The following is a 21,951-nucleotide window of genomic DNA, read 5'->3' as shown; positions in this document are numbered from 1 at the left end:
CTCCCTTCTTAGACTCCCCAAAAGAGATTTTGCCATGGACTGTCCCGTATTCCATTCTCAGTGCCTTCCAAAGAGCTGGGCTCCTATGCCACAATAAGGAGACTCCTGAGGAGTGCATAAAAGATATCAAATGAAACAGTGCCATTAGAACTGATGATGTAAATATTCGCCTCACATAATGATTCTAGGGGAGAAACATATTCAGTGAATTATCTTTCTAATATTGGCAAATACCGTGTATTATACTTCATGGCTTGTTCCTCAAGAACATCATACGAGATGTGTTGACCATATTCACCCCTCCCCCCAACTCCTCTCAGATACACCCCCTCTCTCCTACCCACCCAACTCTATACCCTCTTTTTTTTTTAAATTACACCCATAATTTTCAATTTTTGCGGCCCATATGTTCTCAGGTGACCTTTGGGGCTGTTAATGAAAAGTAACGCTCGGTTTCCTACTGGCTTTCAGTGGCCAGTAGCTTTCTTGACTTCATGCCCACCTCCCCTCCCCATGTTGGAATTTCTCTGACTTGAACTTGCACAAGTCTTACTCATGTGGTCGCAAACCCTCTCAGTTCATGCATACAGCTGCCCTGTTGTATCTGGAAGACTCTGTTCCCTTTTTCTTAAGTTTCTGGTGGTGAAGAGTTAAATTTAGTAGCATGGTTATGAATCACACTAAGGTGACAGCAGTTTTTTCTCCTGTTACTTCTGTACAATTAGTATGAGAGCCTATGGTCAATGAACAGAAATGTCAGTCTGTGTGCGAGCCTGGGATCTGAAAGAAATTTGGAATACACATCCCTAGGGAAAGATTGGATGCTTACAATGCGATGACTGAAAAATGGGCTTCCTGAATGAAACCTTAGTCTCCAGAGAGATTAGTGTGCCTGTGTAACAAGGGAAATGCCGACCTCGTAAGTGTCGTTCCTTTTAACTATCTCAGGCTATGATTTTCACCCTTTCAGTCAGTCCTCTCCATTTATTTTATAACTAAGCTTGAAACAAACTGTTTTAACGTTTTTTTAAAAAATGGCATATTCCATTTTAGTCCCTTCATTTTTTTTTACATAGAAATGGATGAAGCTGCTAGATAATAAATCAGGATACTGAGCATTTGTAGAGTCTCTTATAACTAGAAAATTTTTCATTCTTCTAACAATTAACCTCTGATAAAGAGGAGCCTACTGAAAAAGTTCTGACCGAGAACACGAGCACCACACAGACAAGAAACTTCCCTGTAGAGCCCCTTCCGTGTACTCCCCAGCAGGAACTGTCCCTTGGCTCGGGCTGGGAGGGATGGGGGGGGGATATAATGCATGACACTCTGAATGCTCTGGCTAGAATTTTCCCCCATTCCTCTGAAGATGCATGAAAATCTCATTACAGGCATTCAACACCTGCTTCCTAAAAGGTCTCAAAAAATAGGTCGGTTTGCTCAGCTCACTTGACAGTATGTCACGGGTTTGTTGTTGGTTCTTTCTGGCTTTTTTTTTTAACTTCCATATGGAATGTGATTCACAGATAAATACTGCCTTGCAAATAACAAGCATCTCCACTTTCACAAGCAGTTCTGTAGCCTGTCATTCTCCAAGGTCACAACTTGAAAGCACCTGATTGGTAACCCCCTGTTTATTTACTAGCGGCGTGTCAACAGGTAAACCAAGTGACATGTAGCACTGTGGCTCCGGCATCACCTTGTTAACATGAGCAGCTGAGATGCATTAGGAAGGCTCTTTCCAAATCGGAGTAATGCAAGCTGACAGGTTTCTCCTCTTCTCTCTGAGCAGAGTCGGTAAGTGCTCAAAGCCTGCGCAAATATCATGGTATGGGAAATTAAGAAGGATTCCTTACTGACAGAGGATGGCCAAGTAGCCAGAAAGCCAACACGAAACAAAACGGACTAATTGGTAATGTGATGTGATATATATGCACATATGTATTACATGAAAGGGGAAACCTCTGTACTATAGGAAACTTACACAGCCAGCAGCTCTGCTGGAGATGTGTGCTTTTTAGGAAGCCTTTGACTGTTTCGCTCTGGAAACAGATTCACACATGCTCAATTTTAGTAATTCACACACAATTTTAGTAATGTTCTGATAAGCGTACACTATAACATCTTCTAACATGGTAAAACATTTGTTTCTGTTTGTCATAGTCCATCATCACAACCCCTTGCTTTTTGTTTATTTTACTTTATGTATATGAATGTATTGCCTGCATGTCTGTGTGTGCGTCAACTGCACGCCTTGTTGAATCCCCAGGAACAGGGGTGGCGGATGACTGTGAGCCGCCATGGGAATACTAGGAATTGAACCCAGGTCCTCTGCAAGACCAAACGCTCTTAACCCCTGAGCCATCTCTTCAGCCCTATTTGAAGAATTTTAAGCCAAGGGGAGGGTGTCGATATGTCTCAAAATTTCTACGTAAGGAAGTATCACATCAAATCAGTGACTTTTCCTCATCTGTTATGGCCTGTCACTCATGGACCGCCACACGAGTCCCTCTTTTTATGAGTCCCTCATATGGCAGTCCCTCTTTTTAAATCATCTGCAGCTGCCTAAGACTTATACCCTAGTTGCCTTCTTCACTATGGTCTGCTGTTAACCTAAAAAAGGAATTTATTCATGTTAAAGCCAATTCAAATAAAGTATTTCATGTGACAATAACTGTAGAAGAATCTGTCCAAGGCACCATATTATTAGTACTAATTCTAAAGCAATATTGCTTGTAACTGTGCTTTAATGACAGTCATTAAATGAGTTGATCCCAAAGGGAGTCATGAAAGTAGGAGGCCAAAGGCTTCCTGTTTTCAAACAATTAAAGCATCACACACTTGCAGATTCTAAGCAACTGTAGGGAAGTCATACCACTGCAGATCATTTTCATCCACAGACAGAACTGCCCAGATATGAATGCCATTTTATGATAAACATGCAGAAATGCAAACCTTATTCAGAGTTTGCAAGAAAAAGAAGTCACCTTTGACCTAAATGATGTCTAGATAAAGATGGAGCCTGAGGTCTTGGGAAGGTGGCTCAGTGGGGTAAAATGCTTTCTCTGCAAGCATAAGTGATTGAGTTCAGGACCCAGAACCCAGAGAATGCCGATGGTAGTGTACACCTGTAATCCCAGTGTTCCTATAGCAACATGAGAAGTAGAAACTAGAGAATCCCCAGGCCTTCCCAGGGTGGTTAGCCTGGTGTATGCAGCAGTGAACAAGAGCCCCACCTCAACAAGGTCAGAAGCGAGGTTCTTCTCTGACTTTTGCTCACATACATATCACACTCCTGTCCATACTCACACACAGAGACACACACTTGCAAGGATGAAAGGATACAGCTTAACTTCGAACAAGGGAGGAAATAGACTTTATACAGAGCACCTTTGAATATAACTCCATCTTTCGTGAGTGCTGATAGTTCTGACAGTGTGTTCCTGAGACTGACATCAGGAGCATCACCTGACCACCATTTCAAAATGCAAATTCTCAGGCCTCACCCAAGACAGTGGAATCGGACACTCTGGGGGTGATGCCAAGAAATTGTGTTTCAGAAAGGCCTTCAGGTAGTTCTGATGCACAGCACATCTACTGAAGACGCTCCACCTGTGGGTGTCGGCAATCCTGGAACCATAACACCATTTCAACTGCAGAGAGGATGTCATGGGTGCTGCGTTCTCTCTGCTTAGTTATCTGGGAAGCACTATTTTACAAAAATACGTGGCATTGAGTTTTCGGAACCTCTCCCACGCTTTTGTGACGTTGTCTTCCAATCTGTCTGCTCTAGAGCACCCATCTCAGAGGCTACCCCAGAACCATCCAACCTACGCACAAGTTCTACGGTGTCAGGCAGGTGCGGGAGGGGGTCTTTGGGTTAATGGGAAAGAAGGTATCTAATTTCCCATCTTCTTTCCCTCTGGAGGTTAGAAGACCCATGAGTATTGGCCCATTTTGAGAGTCTCTGGAGTCTGACTGCCCTAGGTCTGACACCAGGTCACTCACTAAAGGTTGGGCTGTCAAGACGAGGTGCCAGAAAACAAATAACAACCTTGACTTTCCAACTGCTTCATTGCCCGGGAGAAATGTCCTGAGCCTACAAAGGAGTTAATGATGTGGAACAAATAGCTCATAGGTACATGTGTGTTCACAATACTTAACAATCTCATCAAGCTATGATGAGATCAAATCGTAAAGTTTACCTGGGATATTTATTATTTTATCAAATATTTTAAAGTGAAATTTACATCAAAAGCATGATAAATCAACATATCAGATATGGGAAAAAGAAGTGATGTGCGTAGTCATTTTCCCAGGTGCCCTTGCAACCTTCCCCATGAACATCATTTGTCATCCACCTCTTGGGACTCTGACAAGAAATGGCAGCAAGGAAACAGTCAGGGAGCACATCCTAGGAGTCCACGTGCTCCTTGAGGTCTCGACTCCTAATTAAAGCATACCATAGCAAAGCAGTCAGTCTGTCTGCTCACAGCTTCCCATCTCCCTACCTTTCCCCAGTGGGAGCTCTTCTTAAATATACAGAGGAATAATTAAAAGAATAAGCTTTAGGGAGTCAAGGAGTGCTATCATAGAAAATGAAAAATGTTCCAGAATGAAGAATAATCCCAGCCGAGAGAAGTGCATTGAAATTCATGAAGGAACATCTCTGCTTCAGGCATACCTGCTTTAAATGTCACTCTCTGAGATGTATTACAACAACTGACAACTTACCATGAAGCTTGAGGAATATCAACATTTGTAATGTGGGAGAAACATTACAAAGAGAGTGGAAGAAAGCTTCTTAAAGAGGAATTCTAGCCTCAAATATTCAGTGTAGACTTTAATGGAGCTGTTGATAACCTTGTTATCTAACAGAGTTCCAGCTGTGGAGTGCATTAAACTTCTGCACTGGAGTAAAAAATGGGTGAAAACCAAGGATGTGTACTTATTGTGCTTGATAAAAAATGCTATTTATTTAAAGTATTAAGAGTGGCCGTTATGTTCAAGGACAAAGTTTCCTTCCTCTCAGTAAACTTTATCTTGAAAGAATAAAATGTTTAAACAGTTTTTGAGTTTCACCTAGGACACAGGATGCTTTCAGTGTTTTTTTTTTTTTTGTTTAGTACAGTATCAACTGTAAAAGCTGATTTAACACATTCACACTTAAATAAAAATACGTTGTCTTTCATTTCTTTTCCATTCTTGCATACTGGTAGCTAAAGCTGTATATTGGTATGTGATTTCTACTCAGAGAATTTATAGTGAAAAGGAATCAAATTGTTTTTCAGTAAATTTTCTTTGTTGTTACTCATTAGTTGGTTTGTTGGTGGTTCAAACACAGTCTTAATGTTGAGTTCTGGCTTCCTTGGAATTCAAAAAAGCATACTGCCTCTCCCTTCCAAACAAAGTCATTGGAGGCAGGAACCTCCGTGACTGTACAGAAAGTGAGATATAGTTATATTCTCTGTCTCTCTGTGTCTGTCTCTGCTTCTTTACCTCTACCTGTCTGTCTGTCTCTCTCCCATTTCTTGCATGAGCCCTGCACCCACATCTCTTCTACTCTCCCCCACATCCCTTTCATATCCTCCCCAACCCCCACATTCATATCATCCTCCTTGATTCTTATCATTATATAAACACATGTGTTTACACATATGTATATACAACCTTCTGAGTCCATTTAATGTTGCTTGTGTGTCTAGGACTGATCACTTGGTAAGACTTAATTCTTTCTTATTTAGTAGCCATATGGCCTTGAAAAGTGGCTTCAACCCCTCTGAATCCAACAACAGACGTCGTGATTCCCTAGCTTATAGGATGGCTTTGAGGGTTCAATAAACAATATCCTAAAGTATGTAAGGAAATAAAAGTTCTTTGTCTGTGGTTGAATTTTATATTTGATAGGGGAGTTCAGCCAATCACATTCTGTTTTGGGGGCGTGCCGCCCTCAGGCTAAAGCCCACCTATAAACCTAGCAAGCCCGCTCCGCTAGCTCTCTCTTTCGCCTGGCTCCTGCGCCTGGACAAATAGTTTGAATTCTGGTGTAAGCTGTTGTAAGTCTTACTTCTGTTTATTAAAGCTGTATATTTTGTATTAAGATAGTCTGGGGATTTTTCATTACCAATCGCCCTGCGGCATCATATATTATTTTTTAATCTTTTAAAAACTGTATTTTGTGTGTGTACACAGACACACCTACATACATTAAAATCGTACATTTCAAAACAAAACCCAAAAGTTTCCTGTAACTCGATCTGTTGACCAGGCTGGTCTCAAATTCAGAAATTCATCTGCCTCCGCCTCCCCAAGTGTTGGGCTTAAAGGCGTCTTCTACCCCCTCCCCAGTTTAAAACTCGAAAGTTTTAGTCAACAGATACTTTCTAAATTACAAGGAAGCCTAAAGACTGTCTGATTCAGTGATTCGCGGCGTCTGTGGGCATAGTTAGGGCTTGGATTACTGTTTGGAAGGATCCCTTGTATCCTCCCCTTTCATTCCACTGTTATCTCCCCAGAGTCCATCATCCTAGTACACAGACTTCACAGAGTCTCTTACACACAACCACTAAACACATTTTCCTAAAGCTCAGTCTTTTCCGAGGTGCTACAACATGCTTGCACTGTACCATCTGTCAATAGTTGCCCATCTCACTTAAGGCCTGCAGTGATGAAGCATAATTCTCTGGCACATTCTCTAGCCAGGTAAGAGCACACAAGGTCCAAGTCTTTTCTTCATCGATTTGTTTGTTTGTTGGTTGGTTGGTTGATTGGGTGGGTGGGTGGTTGGGTTTTTTGTTTGTCTTTTTTTTTTTTTTTTTGCTGTTGCATTTTATCTCTTTCACCTTGTGAGTTATATACATTAAAAATTAACAAACAAACAATAAACCTGACTTATGAGTGTTAGGAAAATTGACATGATGAAACTTGGTAAACGCTTGATGGTGCCTACCTTGTCAGAGAACATCCTCATTTGTACACATTCTCTCCAACCCTCCTCTCACGCAAACCATGTCTTGCCCTCAGTTCTCCTCTCTGGGAACTTCTCTTCTTACTACGTGCTTTTCCTCTATGGCCATGCTTCCCCAAGTCTCTTCCTCTCTCCTATAACACATATGTGTTTGTTTTCAAACTTTTTAAGGTTCTTCTTTCTTCATTAAATGGCTTGAAGTGCCTCCATATGGAACAGGCTGCCATGTTCAGTAATGAATTACCTTAACTTCACTTTTGTTGAAGAATTTTAAAATGATCTTGAAATAGGTGGATGAATTGATAGTTGCTGAATGAACATTCTGTTTTTATTTTGCCTGTATGTTTGGGTTTTTATTGTTTTTATTAAGCTATATATTTTTATTCACTTTCCTCCCTTCTTCTTTCCTCCCCTTCTAGCCTCTCCCATGGTCCCCATGCTCCCAATTTACTCTTGTCTTTTTCTACGTCCTATCTAGTTTGGATCCATGTATGTCTCTCTTAGGGTCCTCATTGTTGTCTAGGTTCTTTGGGATTATGAATTATAGGCTGGTTTTTCTTTGTTTTATGTCTAAAAGCCACTTATGAGTGAGTACATGCAATATTTGCCTTTCTGGGTCTGGGTTACCTCTCTCGATATGTTTTTTTCTAGATCTATCCATTTTCCCGCAAATTTCAAGATGTCATTCTTTTTTATCTGCTGTGTAGTACTCCCTTGTGTAAATGTACCACATCTTCCTTATCCATTCTTTGGTTGAGGGGCATCTAGGTTGTTTCCAGGTTCTGGCTATGACAACCAAAGCTTCTATAAACATAGTTGAGCATATGTCCTTGTGGTATGATTGAGCATCCTTTGGATATATACCCAAAAGTGGTATTACTGGGTCTTGAGAAAGGTTGTTTCCTAATTTTCTGAGAAATCATCATACTGATAACCAAAGGGGCTATACCAGTTTGGACTCCCACCAGCCATGCAGGAGTGTTCCCTTTTCCCCACATCCTTTCCAGCATAAGTTGTCATCAGTGTTTTTGATCTTGGCTATTCTTACAGGTCTAAGATGGAATCTCAGAGTTGTTTTGTCTGGACATTCTTTATGATGTGATTTGGGATGTTGAATTGTTTGTAATCAGAACATGTTATCTGAGAGAGAGAGGGAGAGAGAGAGAGAGAGAGAGAGAGAGAGAGAGAGAGAGAAAGCAAAACATACCAGAAAGTCAATGAAAGGAACATTTCTTTGGGAAACAAAGCATGGTGGCTTATGTCTATAATCCCAGCACATGAGACAGTAAAGCAAGAAGATTCTGAGTTTGAGGTCAGCCTAGGCTACACAAGCATCCCATGCAATTCTGAGCTTTCTAACAAGAGCCCATCTCAAAATGCAAACAAAAACATTCATTGTAATTACCATTCTGATATACTTGCTTCAATCCCTTTACTTTCCATAGATGAAAACATCTCTGTGTTGACAGGCAGATGTTCCTACAGAATCACTGTGCTCTTGATTACTGTCAAGAGATAAGCAATGCCTCTCCTCCATAGGGGAACTACGGTATAAACTCTGTGCACTTCATACCATGTCTGACTGACTTACAAGCATATTAAAACCTTAATGAGCAAGTGCCAACCAGAAGGCATTGTTCCCTGCCGTTTGAGAATGAACTAAGAGAAGAAAACATTAAGAATCTCTTCCAAATTTAAAGCTGAGATTTGGGGAGAAGTTGAAAGCAAAGATTTGTTTCTGGAAAACATAGTAGATACTGAAGTAGGAGGAAGGGAGGAACTTCATTCTTCTAAAAACCTCGATTTCCCTTCCTTACAGCCTCCCTTGCAACAGACATGTGCCACTAGCCTTTGCTTCTCGATGGAACAGAGAGATCCATGAATGGAAGGCAGAGTTGCTGTGATTTACTTTGGGTTAGCTTGAGTATTTTCACCACAAACTCAACTACAGGAACCTTGATCTTCAGAGTTATGGGGAACTTTTAAGGTGTGATACCTCGAAAGAAGTGACTGGACCATGGGGCTACCTCTCTTAGAGGGGTGAATGCTGTCCTCTCAGATGTGGTTTGCAAGAGTTTGCTCTCGAAAGAATGGGTTGTTGCACAGTACAGTGAACTCACATACATGGTCCTCTGCGCTTATGGCCATTTTCCTGCCCAGTTCCCTGCCATGTTGTAATATGCTAAGAGTCCAAGCAGATGGAGCCACCCAAACTCGGGCTAAAGCTGCCCCAACTGAACAAAATGTATCTCTTTTCTTTATGAAGCACCCAGTGTCGTGTATTCTGTTATAGCAACACAAAGTGAACTGAGGCAGGTTGTCCTTAATGTTCCCAGTGAAAACTGTGCTTCATATGGTTTTGAGACAGTTGTGTCATGCAGAGCATCTCTGATTTCTGCTAGTTCATTGTGTCTTTGAAAAAAAAAGCTACTTTGCCTTCTCTTTTACTGAATTTTTGGTAGTTGCACTTAACCGAATGTGTTCTCTCCCTTTGTGCCAATTTGGCTTAATGCTAAAGGAACCTTCAAATCAAAGAAGGCTTCTGCCCTTCCCTAACCTGCTACCCCCACAGTTGGAAGTGGACTGAGATGGCAGCAGACACACAGGGGAGAAAATCAGTTAATTGCGGCTGTCAGAGCTGTTTTAGCTGACTTTGTCCTCGGGTTTAAGATCACCATGAACTGAGAATTCACATAGCAACAAAAACCCAGCGGTCTGCTAATGCCAGGAATGACTCATCTGGTGAGAACTGTATTGTATTGATAATACAATGCAGACAGAAGGAAAAGACCGCTATCTGCTCTCTTTGTGCTTCTGACCTTGAGCAGAACTATAACTGGTTTTTCGCGGAAGTTGAGCATCTAATGTGCTGTTGCACCTGTTCGTTCTTGTATACGAAATGGCAAAGCACTTGCAGATCTGTGATTGCTTTGTGGGTGAAATATTTTCTGCAATCTGGTGAACCGGCTTTTTAAAGACAATGCATTCAATTGTGTTCCCCGCATCCCTTGTCTCTCAAAAGTGTGCTTCCTTGTGCTGCTTCATGACTCCAGTCATCCCTACGTCGTAGGACATGCCTGGCTTTATGTTTTCAAGGTAACATTATGATTGTTTTGTTTTTTTTTTTTTTAATACAGAGACCATGAACCAGGCAACTCCTGCCAGGAAGCTGGAAGAGGTTCTTCATCTCGCGGAGCTCTGCATAGAAGTCCTACAACAGAACGAGGAGCATCATGCTGAGGTGATGACTCAGAGCCAGAGCATAAAGTTTCCCCAGGAGCTTTGCCATAGCGGGGACAGCACTGAAAAGACAGCCTGACTGGAGTCTCACTGTGTACCCGTTCCTGGAAATGTGACTCCTGTATGTTACGAAGTGTGTGTGTGTGTGTGTGTGTGTGTGTGTGTGTGTGTGTGTGTGTGTGATTTCATACCAATAATAAGGACATGAGAAAGCTTGGGAGATCGGGCCCTGAGAAACATAGACAATAGTTGGCAGAGCTGGAACACACCCATCTTGGGATGACAAACCAGTTGCTTTCTTGTCCCTATGATATGATCGTTCTGTTTGAAAATGTGTTCTGGTAAGCATTAAATGGGAGATTTGTGATGGACTTTACATTAGAAAACATTCACAGTTGTGTGACTGCTGACTGTAATCTTCCCCCTCATATCAAACTTTCTATATGTTTTCACTAAATCCTTGGTTGTTTTGCTGTGGCTGCTATTGATGTTCACCATGCTTGGGAGGAACCTGGACCCTTCTATGTGTTCCCCAACGCTCTGGCCCTGAGCCCATTGCCAGCCAATGTCCTAACTGCACATTACCATTTACTACAGATCTGGAGTATTCTCACACCAACCTGCTTATTCTGAGACTTAAACTTCTCTTTCCTATAGTTGTGAGTTTATCTACTAAAACAATTTCCTGGTTTTGAGTTAAATGGAAGAAATATGCAGAATTGAATAAATACAATAAACTTTAGTGTCCTGGCAGTGCTGTTATTTTTGAGGACGCAGATGCAATGAACCAAAAGAAAACAGAGCATATATATATATATATATATATATATATATATATATATATATATATATATATATAATATTTATTTTTAATAGAATCTAGATTTCAAAAGATTTGAAAAACTACAGGGTCTATATTTTAAGCAAATTCTTAGAAAAGAGTATTCATGGAGCCTTACTACAGGCAACTAAGATTTATTGTATCTACTTATAAATATGATCATTCAAAACATCTGCTTTTAGCTCACACTGTGGAATCTAGTTTTTAGCTTGCATCTGTCATGTGTGAACTTGTTATGGATATTTTATTTTAAACTGAAGAAACAGCTGCTTCAATAATTTAAAATGAATTCCCAGGGGGATGTTTTCTGGGCTAGCATCACCGCCATCCTACAAAGAAAATGATCATATGATAAAATATAGGTATGTTTCATCGTCTTTGTCTTGTTCTGAAAGGGGTTGTCATCGGAGTCCAAGGCATTTCTAAATTGTTTTAATCTGAACAGATATTCTATTTCAGTATGCGTTTCAGCTAAGGCAGCTAATATTCACAGGCATTTAATAGAAATTAAAATGTCATGGTTTTAACAGAGTCAATGTGGTCACTAAAAGTGCTTGTTAAAGTATAATGAGTCAAACACAGTTCAAGTATAGATGCTATTGTTTTTTGATCCATAACATACAGTTGACTTCCTTGAAACATTCCCAGCACAGAAGCATCACCTTCCTCTGTGCTGCAATGACATAGGAACTATACTGCTGACTTCTTTATAAATATTGTGTAACATAGTGGCATTTTTCTGTTCTGCTTATGCTCCAAATTCTTGGAATCCCACAGGGAAGAGAGGTGAGTAGAACTGTTTTTCTCTTTTTCTATCATAAGACAGTGTTTCACTGTGACTGTGAAGCAGGACCCATTTTGGTGGTTGTCACTTTAAAGTCAACTTAGGCCTTTCCTTGGAATGCAAGACTTTCCTCTGAGTGGACTCGCCTTTGCTACACTGTTAGGTGATGGTGTTTCGTTAATAATCACATGCATAATTAATAACTTAAAGCCCAAGCAAAACACAATGCAAGGAATTTGGAAACAGTGGCGTTTTGTTTTGCCTTTCATTGATTTTGTTTTTTTTAGATCTTTCTTTCCACCTTTGTAATATCAGATATTCCCTCTGAGCAGTACTAGAGAAAAAAAATTGGTCTGATTTCAAAGTCATCTCCAGACTGAGTGCGTTGGTGGATGGCAATCTCCACTGAGGTTCATTTTGCTGGCTTCTAGGGCCCGTTTCTTTACTCTGAACTGTGCCTAGTTCCCTCTGTACTTCACCTCCTCTGGGGAGGTTAATGTGTTTGTCTCAAGGCTACCTTCAGGTGGCTCTGGTTCCTGCTCTTCTTTCCACTCTGCCTCCCTCTACAGTGCAGTTCACTCGACAGGACTAAGTGGCCATTTCTGTCCTCCCACAATTCCTCAGTGAGACATTCATCTCCTTGACAGGAACTTGCTTTTAAGGCAGTCCGTCCTCCTCTGGTGACCTCTTGACCTCTCAGGTTTTTCTTTAAGATACTGTGTTTCCTCCCCTAGAAAGAAGATTTTTAGCTCTTTTCCAGCAAAATCTTTAAGACTTTCTCCACATTTTACGGAGAAGATGTTGGATCAGAGATTTCAGACAAACGGATCTAGCAGCTCTTCGTCCAAAAACCATTCCCTTTAACCGAGGTAGAAAGTCCAGGTGCCTACTCGAAAAGTCATTAGCTCTAATCAGCTACATGTGCACGCATATGTGCACATGTGTGTACAGACCAGAGGTTGACATTGGGTGTCTGTCTTCCTCTGTCATCCCCCCACATTATTCTTTGATACGAGGACTCTCACTGAACCTAGAGCTCACATATTCAAGCTAAGCTGGCTGGACAGCAATGTCCAGTGAGCTACATGTCTCTGCCTCCCTGCCCTTGGCTCTTTATGTGGGTGCTAGCAATCCAGTCTTAGGTTTGCATGCCTGTGCAGCAAGCACAGACTTAGCAACAGAGCTTCCAATGTAGCCTTTGTTATTATTTTTGGTTTGGGTTAGTTATTCTTTTTATGGTTATTTATTTGGTTTTATGGAGACAGGGTCTTGCTATATAGTCGAGACTGACCTTCTACTCATAACCACTTTACCCAGTCTCCAGATTCCAAATCTATGCTACTGTATCTATACAATTAGTTTTTGAGTTTATGTATATGTGTTTCACTTTGAAATGAGGTTGGTGTGGCAAGTCCTTCTGTCTATGTGTTGCTTTTATTGGCTAATGAAAAAAAAACTGGCTTGGCCTGATAGGACAGAGTAGAGCTAGGCAGGGAAAAACTAAACTGAATGCTGGGAAAAAAGAAGGCAGAGTCAGGGAAAAGCCATGTAGTCCCACCAGAGACAGATGCCAGAACTTTACCCAGTAAGCCACAGCCTCGTAGCAATACACAAATTAATGGAGATGGGTTAATTTAGGATATGAGCTAGCCAGAAATATGCTTAAGCTATTGGCCAAACAGTATTGCAAAGAATATGGTTTCTGTGTGATTATTTTGGGGCTAAGCAGCCAGAAACAAACAAGCAGCCTCCTACAACATGAGGTATCTAATTGGCTATGTAACAGAGAATGACCTTGAACTTCTAATCCCCCTACTTCAAGAATTGCAGGCAGACTCCAGCATGCCAGCTTTATATGGTGATGGTAACAGAACCCAGGGCTTCATACATATTAGCTAGGTAAGCACTCTACCAACTGAACTACATCGCTAGCCACTTACATCATTTTAATTACTATAGTTCTGACAGTATATTTTTCAGGTGGTGTAATGCTTTGTGCTTTGGAGGTTTTTAGGTCAATATGCTTTGGTTATTGGTTCCAAAATCTTGTTGGAGTCTTGTGGTTTGTTTTGTTGTTATTTGTTGATGTTTTTGCTGTTCCATATGAATTTTAGTGTTGTTTTTCTTAAATATTCTGACATTAACCCCTTTGCAGATACCCAACAGACAAACAATTTATTTTCTCATACCCTTGGGTTATCTCTTTACTCTGTTAACTGGTATTTTACTGTTCATGTGATCTTTTGTTTGACATAATTCCATTAGTCTGTTTTTGCTTTTGCTTTTTATGATTTTCAAGTCTGACCTAAATCCTTGCCCCTTCCAACATCCAAATCTGCTTCCCTAGTTTTCTTGTAGTGTTTGCATAGTTTCTCTCCATCATTTCACAGTGGCTGAGTGTGTGTGTGTGTGTGTGTGTGTGTGTGTGTGTGTGTTTAATCCTTTGAGTTGATTTTTGGTGCTGAGGACAACACAGGAATCTAGCTTCTTCACATGAATATCTGACTTTTTCAGTGCCATTTATTTTCTGGTTTTTGTTTTGCTTTGTTTTTGTTTTTTCTCCAATATAGTTTTTAGTACCTTTGTTGGTGGACTTTTCTTTCCCACCCCCCAGTTCCCAAATGATTGACAAGGAAACTTCGCATTAATTAAAAATGCTTGGCCAATAGCTCAGGCTTGTTACTAAATAATTCTTACATTTAAATTAATGAATATTTCTTAGCTGTTCTTTGCCATCTAGCTTCGTACCTTTTCTCAGTACAGCATGCCCATGTTGCTTCTCTCTGTGTCTGCTCAGGACTCCCTCAACTATGCCCTTCTTCATCCCAATATTCTTAGTTTGGTTGTCCCACCTATACTTCCTGCCTGGCTACCAGTCAGCCAACTTCTTATTAAACCAATTGGAGTGACAAATCTTTACAGTGCACAGACAGATTATTCCACAGCATACCTTTGTTGAAGGTCATTTGACCGGGAGTGCAAGTTTTCTTCCAAGCCGTCTCTTCTGTTCTACTGATGCATGTCTCTTTACTGCCTGTTTGCTTATTGGTTGATTGACTGATTCTATGTGTGCACACCAGTGCGTACAAGTGGAGATCAAAGGACGACTGCCAGAAGTTGCTGGTGTCCTCCCACTATGTCCGTCCCAGGATCACAGGTCATCTGAGTGGGTGACACCTTTACCTACTGAGCCACCTCACCTGCCCCTTTGTCTCTTTACAGCTCATCACTATAACTGGGTATATTTTGAATTCAAGCAGTGTAATGCCTTATGCTTTGTCCTTTTCGTTTGCAATTTCTTTGGATACTTGGAAATTTTTGTGGTTCCATATGAATTTTAGAATTTTTTTCATAGTTTAATGAAGAAAGTCATAGACATTCTGAGACATATTTAATGGCATTAAATATGTAGCTAGCTTTCCGTGATGTGGGCATTTTAATGTTGTTTCTCCCAATATATGATATCTTTCTGCTTATGTCCTCTTCTTTTTCTGCCATTTGTATTTCAACTTTTCTTCTTCATTTGTGTATGTATGTTTGTATGTATTTATAATTTTTCAAGACAGGATTTCTCTGTATAACAGTCCTGGCTGTCTTGGCACTCACTCTTTTGACCAGGTTTGCCTTGAACTCACAGAGATTCACCTGCTTCTGCCTCCCAAGTGCTGGGATTAAAGTTGTGTGCCACCACCACCTGGCTCAATTTGTACTAAAGAGTTTTTTTTAACTCTTTAAGTTTATTCTTATATATTTGATTTTTAAACTTATAAGAACAAAGGTAACATTTTAAAATGATATATTCTGAAGTGTCTTCACCTCATTTCTTTTTATTATTTCAATATTTGTCTATATTGAATAAAGATTGTCAAAATTATAAATCAGAAGAACTGCAAGAATCTTCCAATCAGAGGTTTTAGTCAGATGTCATCTTTTAATATTATGGTCCATTCTATTGGTCCCTTCTAGAAGATGACCTTTCATATTGGTCTGTGTGTATTTGTGTATGTATATTGTAGGGCCAAGAGATATACTAGTTATTAAATTGTCTCTAAAGCTATTATAGTTACTCACAAATTATAGCACAAGGCACTAATGTTGTTTTGTGAAATGAAATAAGCATGCCAAAGCCTAGTTTTCTGTTTTCGCTCAATATAGAGCAATCTTCCATTTTTATATTAAATTATATATTATATATTAAAATTTTAAAAGGAATTAAAAACTTAAGACCTCAGATAAATTAGAAAATATATAAATAAATCATGTGTTTATGGTAAGAAAAATCAAGGGACAGTAGCAGTGTTCTGATCGGCAAAGTAGACGATGGATGGATGGATGGATGGATGGATGGATGGATGGATGGATGGATGGGTATGTATGAACATCTAGTGTACCTTATTTCTTAAGAAAACTGTATAATTGTTCTCCCAGTTACTAGCTCTACATATAAAATAAGAATACTTATGCCATCTGCTCAAAAGAGCAACATTTTTTTGCTCTTATAAGATATAAGATCAAATATAAGATAACATTTATAAAACTTTTAGAACAGTACTTGACACACAAAGCATTTTAAATCCATATTGGACATTTCTTCTCATTTTAACTTGTTTGTTTTTAAGGTAGGATCTCACTGTGTAGCCCACCCTGTCCCTAAATGTGAATTCTTCTTCTTCAGCCTCCCCAGTAATGGATTACAGGCATGTTCTACCATGTATGACTTAAACATTATTTTTAAAGCACATTAACTCATTATCTATATGTGATTTTCAATGTATCTTTATAATTACTTACAATAACATTCACTAACATTTTTACAGAAAGAAATTTCTATGTTGGTTTATTTTCACTATAATCTAGAGGTTAAAGATATTATTATTGTTATAGACAAGGAAATGAAAATCCAGGCAGAGACGGAATGGGCTTCTGATAACTCAAGTTTTGTTTCTAAGTTCAGAAGCTCAAGGCTTTACAGCATTCATGCTTATCTGTCTCCATCTTCAACTACTTTGAGTAAAACCAATAAGACTTTCAAAGTATTATCAACCTATAGTTGATAACTATCACATATATTTATCATTCAATATTTATTTATATTTTTCTCTTTATATTATATTTATATTGTTTATATGGATAAAGATATATTTATTATTTATTTATTTATTTATTTATTTATTAAAAATTTCCACCTTCTCCCTGCCTTCCTTTTCCCTCTCCCTCCCAACCTCCCCCTCCATTTCTAGTCCTAAGAGCAGTCAGGGTTCCCTGCCCTGTGGGAAGTCCAAGGTCCTCCCCACTCCATCCAGGTCTATAAAGGTGAGCATCCAAACAAACCAGGCTCCCACAAAGTCAGTCCATGCAGCAGAATCAAAACCCAGTGCCATTGTCCTTGGCTTCTCAGTCAGTCTTCATTGCCAGCCACATTCAGAGTGTCCAGTTTGATCACATGCTCCATCACTCCCAGCCCAGCTGGACTTGGTGATCTCCCATTAGATTAGTCCCACTGTCTCAGTGGGTGGATGCACTCCCCATGGTCCTGACTTCCTTGCTCATGTTCTCCCTCCTTTTGTTCCTCATTTGGACTTTGGGAGCTCAGTTCAGTGCTCCAGTGTGGGTCTCTGTCTCTATCTCCATCGATTGCCAGATGAAGGTTCTATGGTGATATGCAAGATATTCATCAGTGTGGCTATGGGACAAGCCAGTTCAGGCACCTTCTCCTCTGCTGCCCAGGGAACAATCTGGGGATCTCTCCTTGGACCTGGGAACCCTTTTAGAGTCAAGTCTCTTGAAAACCCAAAAATGGCTTCCTTAATTAAGATATTTACTTGCCTGCTCCCATATCCACCCTTCCTCTATCCCACCCATCCGATTCACCCAAGCTCTCCCAAATTCTCCCCTTCTCTCTTCTCTCTACCCATCTCCCCTTACATCTACTCCCCAACCCCCGTGCACCCAACTTTTGCCTGGCAATCTTGTCTACTTCCAATATCCATGAGTATAACCATATGTTATTCTTTGGGTTCTCTTTCTTATTTAGCTTCTCTAGGGTCACAAATTATAGGCTCAATGTCCTTTAATTGTGGCTAGAATCCACTTATGAGTGAGTACATACCATATTCCTCTTTTTGGGTCTGGGTTACCTCACAGGAATTTGGGGATCAACCTACCTCAGGACCCAGCAATTCCACTTTTGGGAATATACCCAAGAGATGCCCTATCATACTACAAAAGCATTTGTTCAACTATGTTCATAGCAGCACTATTTGTAATAGCCAGAACCTGGAAACAACCTAGTTGCCCCTCAATAAAAGAATGGTTAAAGAAGGTGTGGAACATATACATATTAGAGTTTTACTCAGCGGTAAAAAACAATGACATCTTGAATTTTGCATGCAAATTGATGGAAATAGAGATATATTTATTTATAAATCATTCAAAATTTATTGTGATAAACTATTGCCATCTGCCTCTGTCAAATCGCTTACACTAAGTTGTGGCTCAACATTGGAGGCAAGACAGATTTAGAGAACTCCTATCATGACATTCCATAGGTGCTCCCAAATAAGCGATTTTCTGAGAAAGGTTTCCTCCACCCCCATGGAGACTCTATTGCTCTTGAACCTCTGCCGCCTTCATAAATGAAACCCCAAGGAGGAAACTGTACAGTGCCCCTATTCCCTCCAATCCAGGTTAGAACAGCTGCCTCCAGTGGGATGTCAAGAAAGATGAGGGGGCAGGTAATGGGGCTGATTTTATGTTCTAAAGTAACTCTGACCTTTGCTTAGATTGTCAAACACTGGTTGGCGGCCTGGAGAGATGGCTCCGTGGTTTAAAGTACTTGCTGCTCCTCCGAAGAACCAAAGTTCAATTCCTAGCATCCATGTTAGGTAACTCACAACAGCCTGTAAGTCCAGTCACAGGGGATCTGATGCCCTCCTCTAATTTTCATGGGCACCACATATACCACACACATGCTGTACATTCACCCAGACACACACATACACTTAAAATTAACTAATCAATTAATTAAACGAATGTCTACTTAAAACTTTCTCAAGTCATCACTAAGGTATTCACCATGTCTTGACCTACAGTCACGGGACTAACTTTATCAAAAGTACAATTTGAGACCTAAATAAAACTTCTGCAAAACATAATGAAGTGTGTGGTTGATTGATAGCAAAATCATAAGCTTGTTTAAAAAAAAAACTTGTATTCTATTGCTTTTAATTTCCAGCCTGGCTCTCTCTTCCAAATTAACTTTAAAGTGAGCTTTAGGAACTTGATAGTCCTGAAACAATGCTATGCCTGGTAGGGTCTAAATTTTAGCCTTCTGTGACGGTATTGGTTGTGAACAGAATGTGAGATTTTGCAAGCATCTGTCCTCACAGGACTGGATTCTGACTAGCATTTCTACCCTGCTCTGCTCAGTGAGGACTCTCAGATTCTACTTTACTTTGTCTCCATTGTAACTAAAAGTTCAGGGGCAAGACGTGCAAAATACAGCAATACTATTATTGTACATGATTTATTTCATGCTAATTTTATTGTCATTAGTTATCATATTATTAGATTTTATATATTATTATAGATCCCTGTTATGGTATGGATTTCAGCAAAACATTTAGAAACAACCACTGCATATTACATTATGCTCAGTTTATGAAGGCTAACATCCCTAAACAAGTTTCTCATTTGTACATTTATCAGAGTATTGAGGAAAACATTAAAATGCCTATAACTAAGAGGTCTATTTGTGCTGCATTTTCTGGTTTAATTCAACTTTTGTTTCTACTTATTTTATGGCAGTTAGTTATGCATAACGTTTAATATATCATTATTCTAACATCTATTATTTTAAGTCCATATTTACTATAAAAGATTTTAAAATCTAGTTTCAGAATTTTGCAATCCACTTCTTTAGTTTTGTCTTTTATCTTCTCCTGATAAAACCTCCTCCATACTTAAGTACAGTTCAGAAGCAAGTAGGTGCTTCTTGGACTGCAGGGTTTAGATTTATTATTGTTATTATTATTATTATTATCATTATTATTATTATTATTATCTCATACATTGCATCTCAACCATAGTCTCCCCTCCTCCCACTCCTCCCAGTTCTCGCTCCCACCTCCCCTCTTGCCCAGATCCACTTCTCTGTTTCTCTTCAGAAAGGAGCAGACCTCCCAGAGATTTCACCAGAACACAGCGTAATAAGTTACAATAAAACTAGATCCCACCTTGACATAACAGGAGGAGCTCGGTCCTGCCTCAAATTGATATGCCATGCTTTGTACAATTCCATGGAAGTCCTGTCCCTTTCTGAGTGGAGATGAAGGAGGAATGGATGGGGAGAGGGGTAGGTAGGAAAGGGGAGGGGACAGGCAGAGAGGAGGGAGGAGAAACTGGTTTGTATGTAAAATAAATGAAAATATGTTTTTAAATTAAAAAAAAATACTAGACACAAACCCTCATACCAAAGCTGGACAAATCGGTAGGAGAAAAAGGGTCCTAAAAACAGGCAAAAATAGTGTGCAACACTCCCTACTCCAACCATAACTTGTGCAGAGGACCTAGTGAAGACCCATGCAACCTCAGTGATTGTCACTTCCCTCTCTATGGGCTCCTGTAAACCCTGCTCAGTTGATTCTGTGAACCATCTTCTTGTGGTGTCCTTAGCCCCTCTGGTTCCTTCGTTCCTTCCTTCCCTTCTTTCCTGGGCTTCCCTGAGTTCTGTCTAATGTTTGGCTTTGGGTCTCAGCATCTGCTCCCAAAATTTGCTGGATGAAGCCTCTCTGATGAATGCTTAGGCACTGATCTATGAGTTCAGCATAATATTAGGAATCATTTCATTGACTTTTGCTTTTGCCAGTCGTGTTTGGCTCTATCCTAGGTCTCTGGGCTATCCAGCCTCCAGTTTCTGACCATCCAGGCAGTGTTGGGCATGAGCTCCCTCTCAAGGCAAGGGCCTCAAGTTATATCAGTCATTGGTTGACCACTCCCACAAATTCTGTGCCACCTTTACCCCAACACATATTGCTGGCAGGATGATTGGAGATTAAGGCTCTGTGGCTGGGTTGGTGTCCCAGTCCTACCAATGGAAGCCATTCTGAGTTACAGAAGATGGTTGGTTCAGGTTCTGGTTCCTGCTCTTCTCCAGGGTCATTCTCATACATTCCAGGGAGTTTCTACCTCACTAGGCCTTCACATCACACCCCCAAATGGCCCCCAATTCCAACCATCTCTCCTTGTATACTCTCCCCCATAACCTGATTCCTACTATTCCTATACCCACCCACTCCCCAGGCCACTGAAAAATCTATTCTATTTCCCCTTCCCAGGGCTATCCATTGATATCCTTGAGCCCTCATTATTGCTTAGCCTCTCTGTGTATGTGGGTTGTAGCATTTTTCATTATCCTTGACTTAGCAGCTAAAATCTACTTGTGAGTGAGTACATAGCATGTCTGTCTTTCTCAGTCTGGATTATGTTACTTGGCATGATTTTTTTTCTGGTTCCATCCATTTGAATAAAATTTTATGATGTCATTTAAAAAATAGTTGAGTAATACTCCATTGTGTAAATAAACCACTTTTTCTTCCTCCTTTTTTTAGTTGAGAGACGTCAAGTTGTTTATACTTTCTGGCTATTATGAATAAAGCTGCTATGAACATAATTAAATAAGTGTCCTTGGGGTAGGATGGAGTGTTCTTTTTATATATGCACAGTGTGGTATAGCTGGGTCTTGAAATACATTGATTCTCAATTTTCTGAGAAACCACCATATTGGTATATTATAATATCTTCCCTTGCTGCACATCCTCAGTAGCATAGTATGTCACTTGTGTTTTGATCCTAACCATTCTGACAGGTGTAAGATTAAAGGAATTTTGATTTGCATTTCTCTGATGGCTATGACTGTTGAAAATTTCTTTGATTTTCAGATACTTGAGATTCCTCTATTGAGAATTTCCTCTTTGTATATCTGTACCCCATTTTTAATTGGATTGTTTGGTTTGTTGATGTCTACTTTCTTGAGTGCTTTATATATTTTGGATATTAGTCTTCCTTTGCATATGGAGTTGGTGAAAACCCTTTTCCCCTCTATAGGCTGCCATTTTATCC

At 40.0% G+C, this 21,951-nt stretch overlaps 1 protein-coding gene across 9 annotated transcripts in view; it reads left to right on the top strand.

Annotated features, from left to right (window-relative positions):
* The window catches only part of Cadps2 (calcium dependent secretion activator 2), a 535,973-nt gene that overhangs the window by 423,175 nt on the left and 90,847 nt on the right, over window positions 1-21,951 (top strand). For all 9 annotated transcript variants that reach the window (XM_085683581.2, XM_048450971.3, XM_048450976.3 and 6 more), the window contains one exon: window positions 10,105-10,208. In XM_085683581.2, the coding sequence (XP_085539707.2) occupies window positions 10,105-10,208 (104 nt within the window). The remainder of the gene's footprint in view (window positions 1-10,104; window positions 10,209-21,951) is intronic.

This window comes from Myodes glareolus, chromosome 25 (genome assembly GCF_982192425.1).
Source record: "Myodes glareolus chromosome 25, mMyoGla1.1, whole genome shotgun sequence".
Classification (NCBI taxonomy): Eukaryota; Metazoa; Chordata; class Mammalia; order Rodentia; family Cricetidae; genus Myodes; species Myodes glareolus.
Note: the sequence above shows the minus strand (reverse complement) of the source record. Positions and strands in the feature narration are given on the sequence as shown.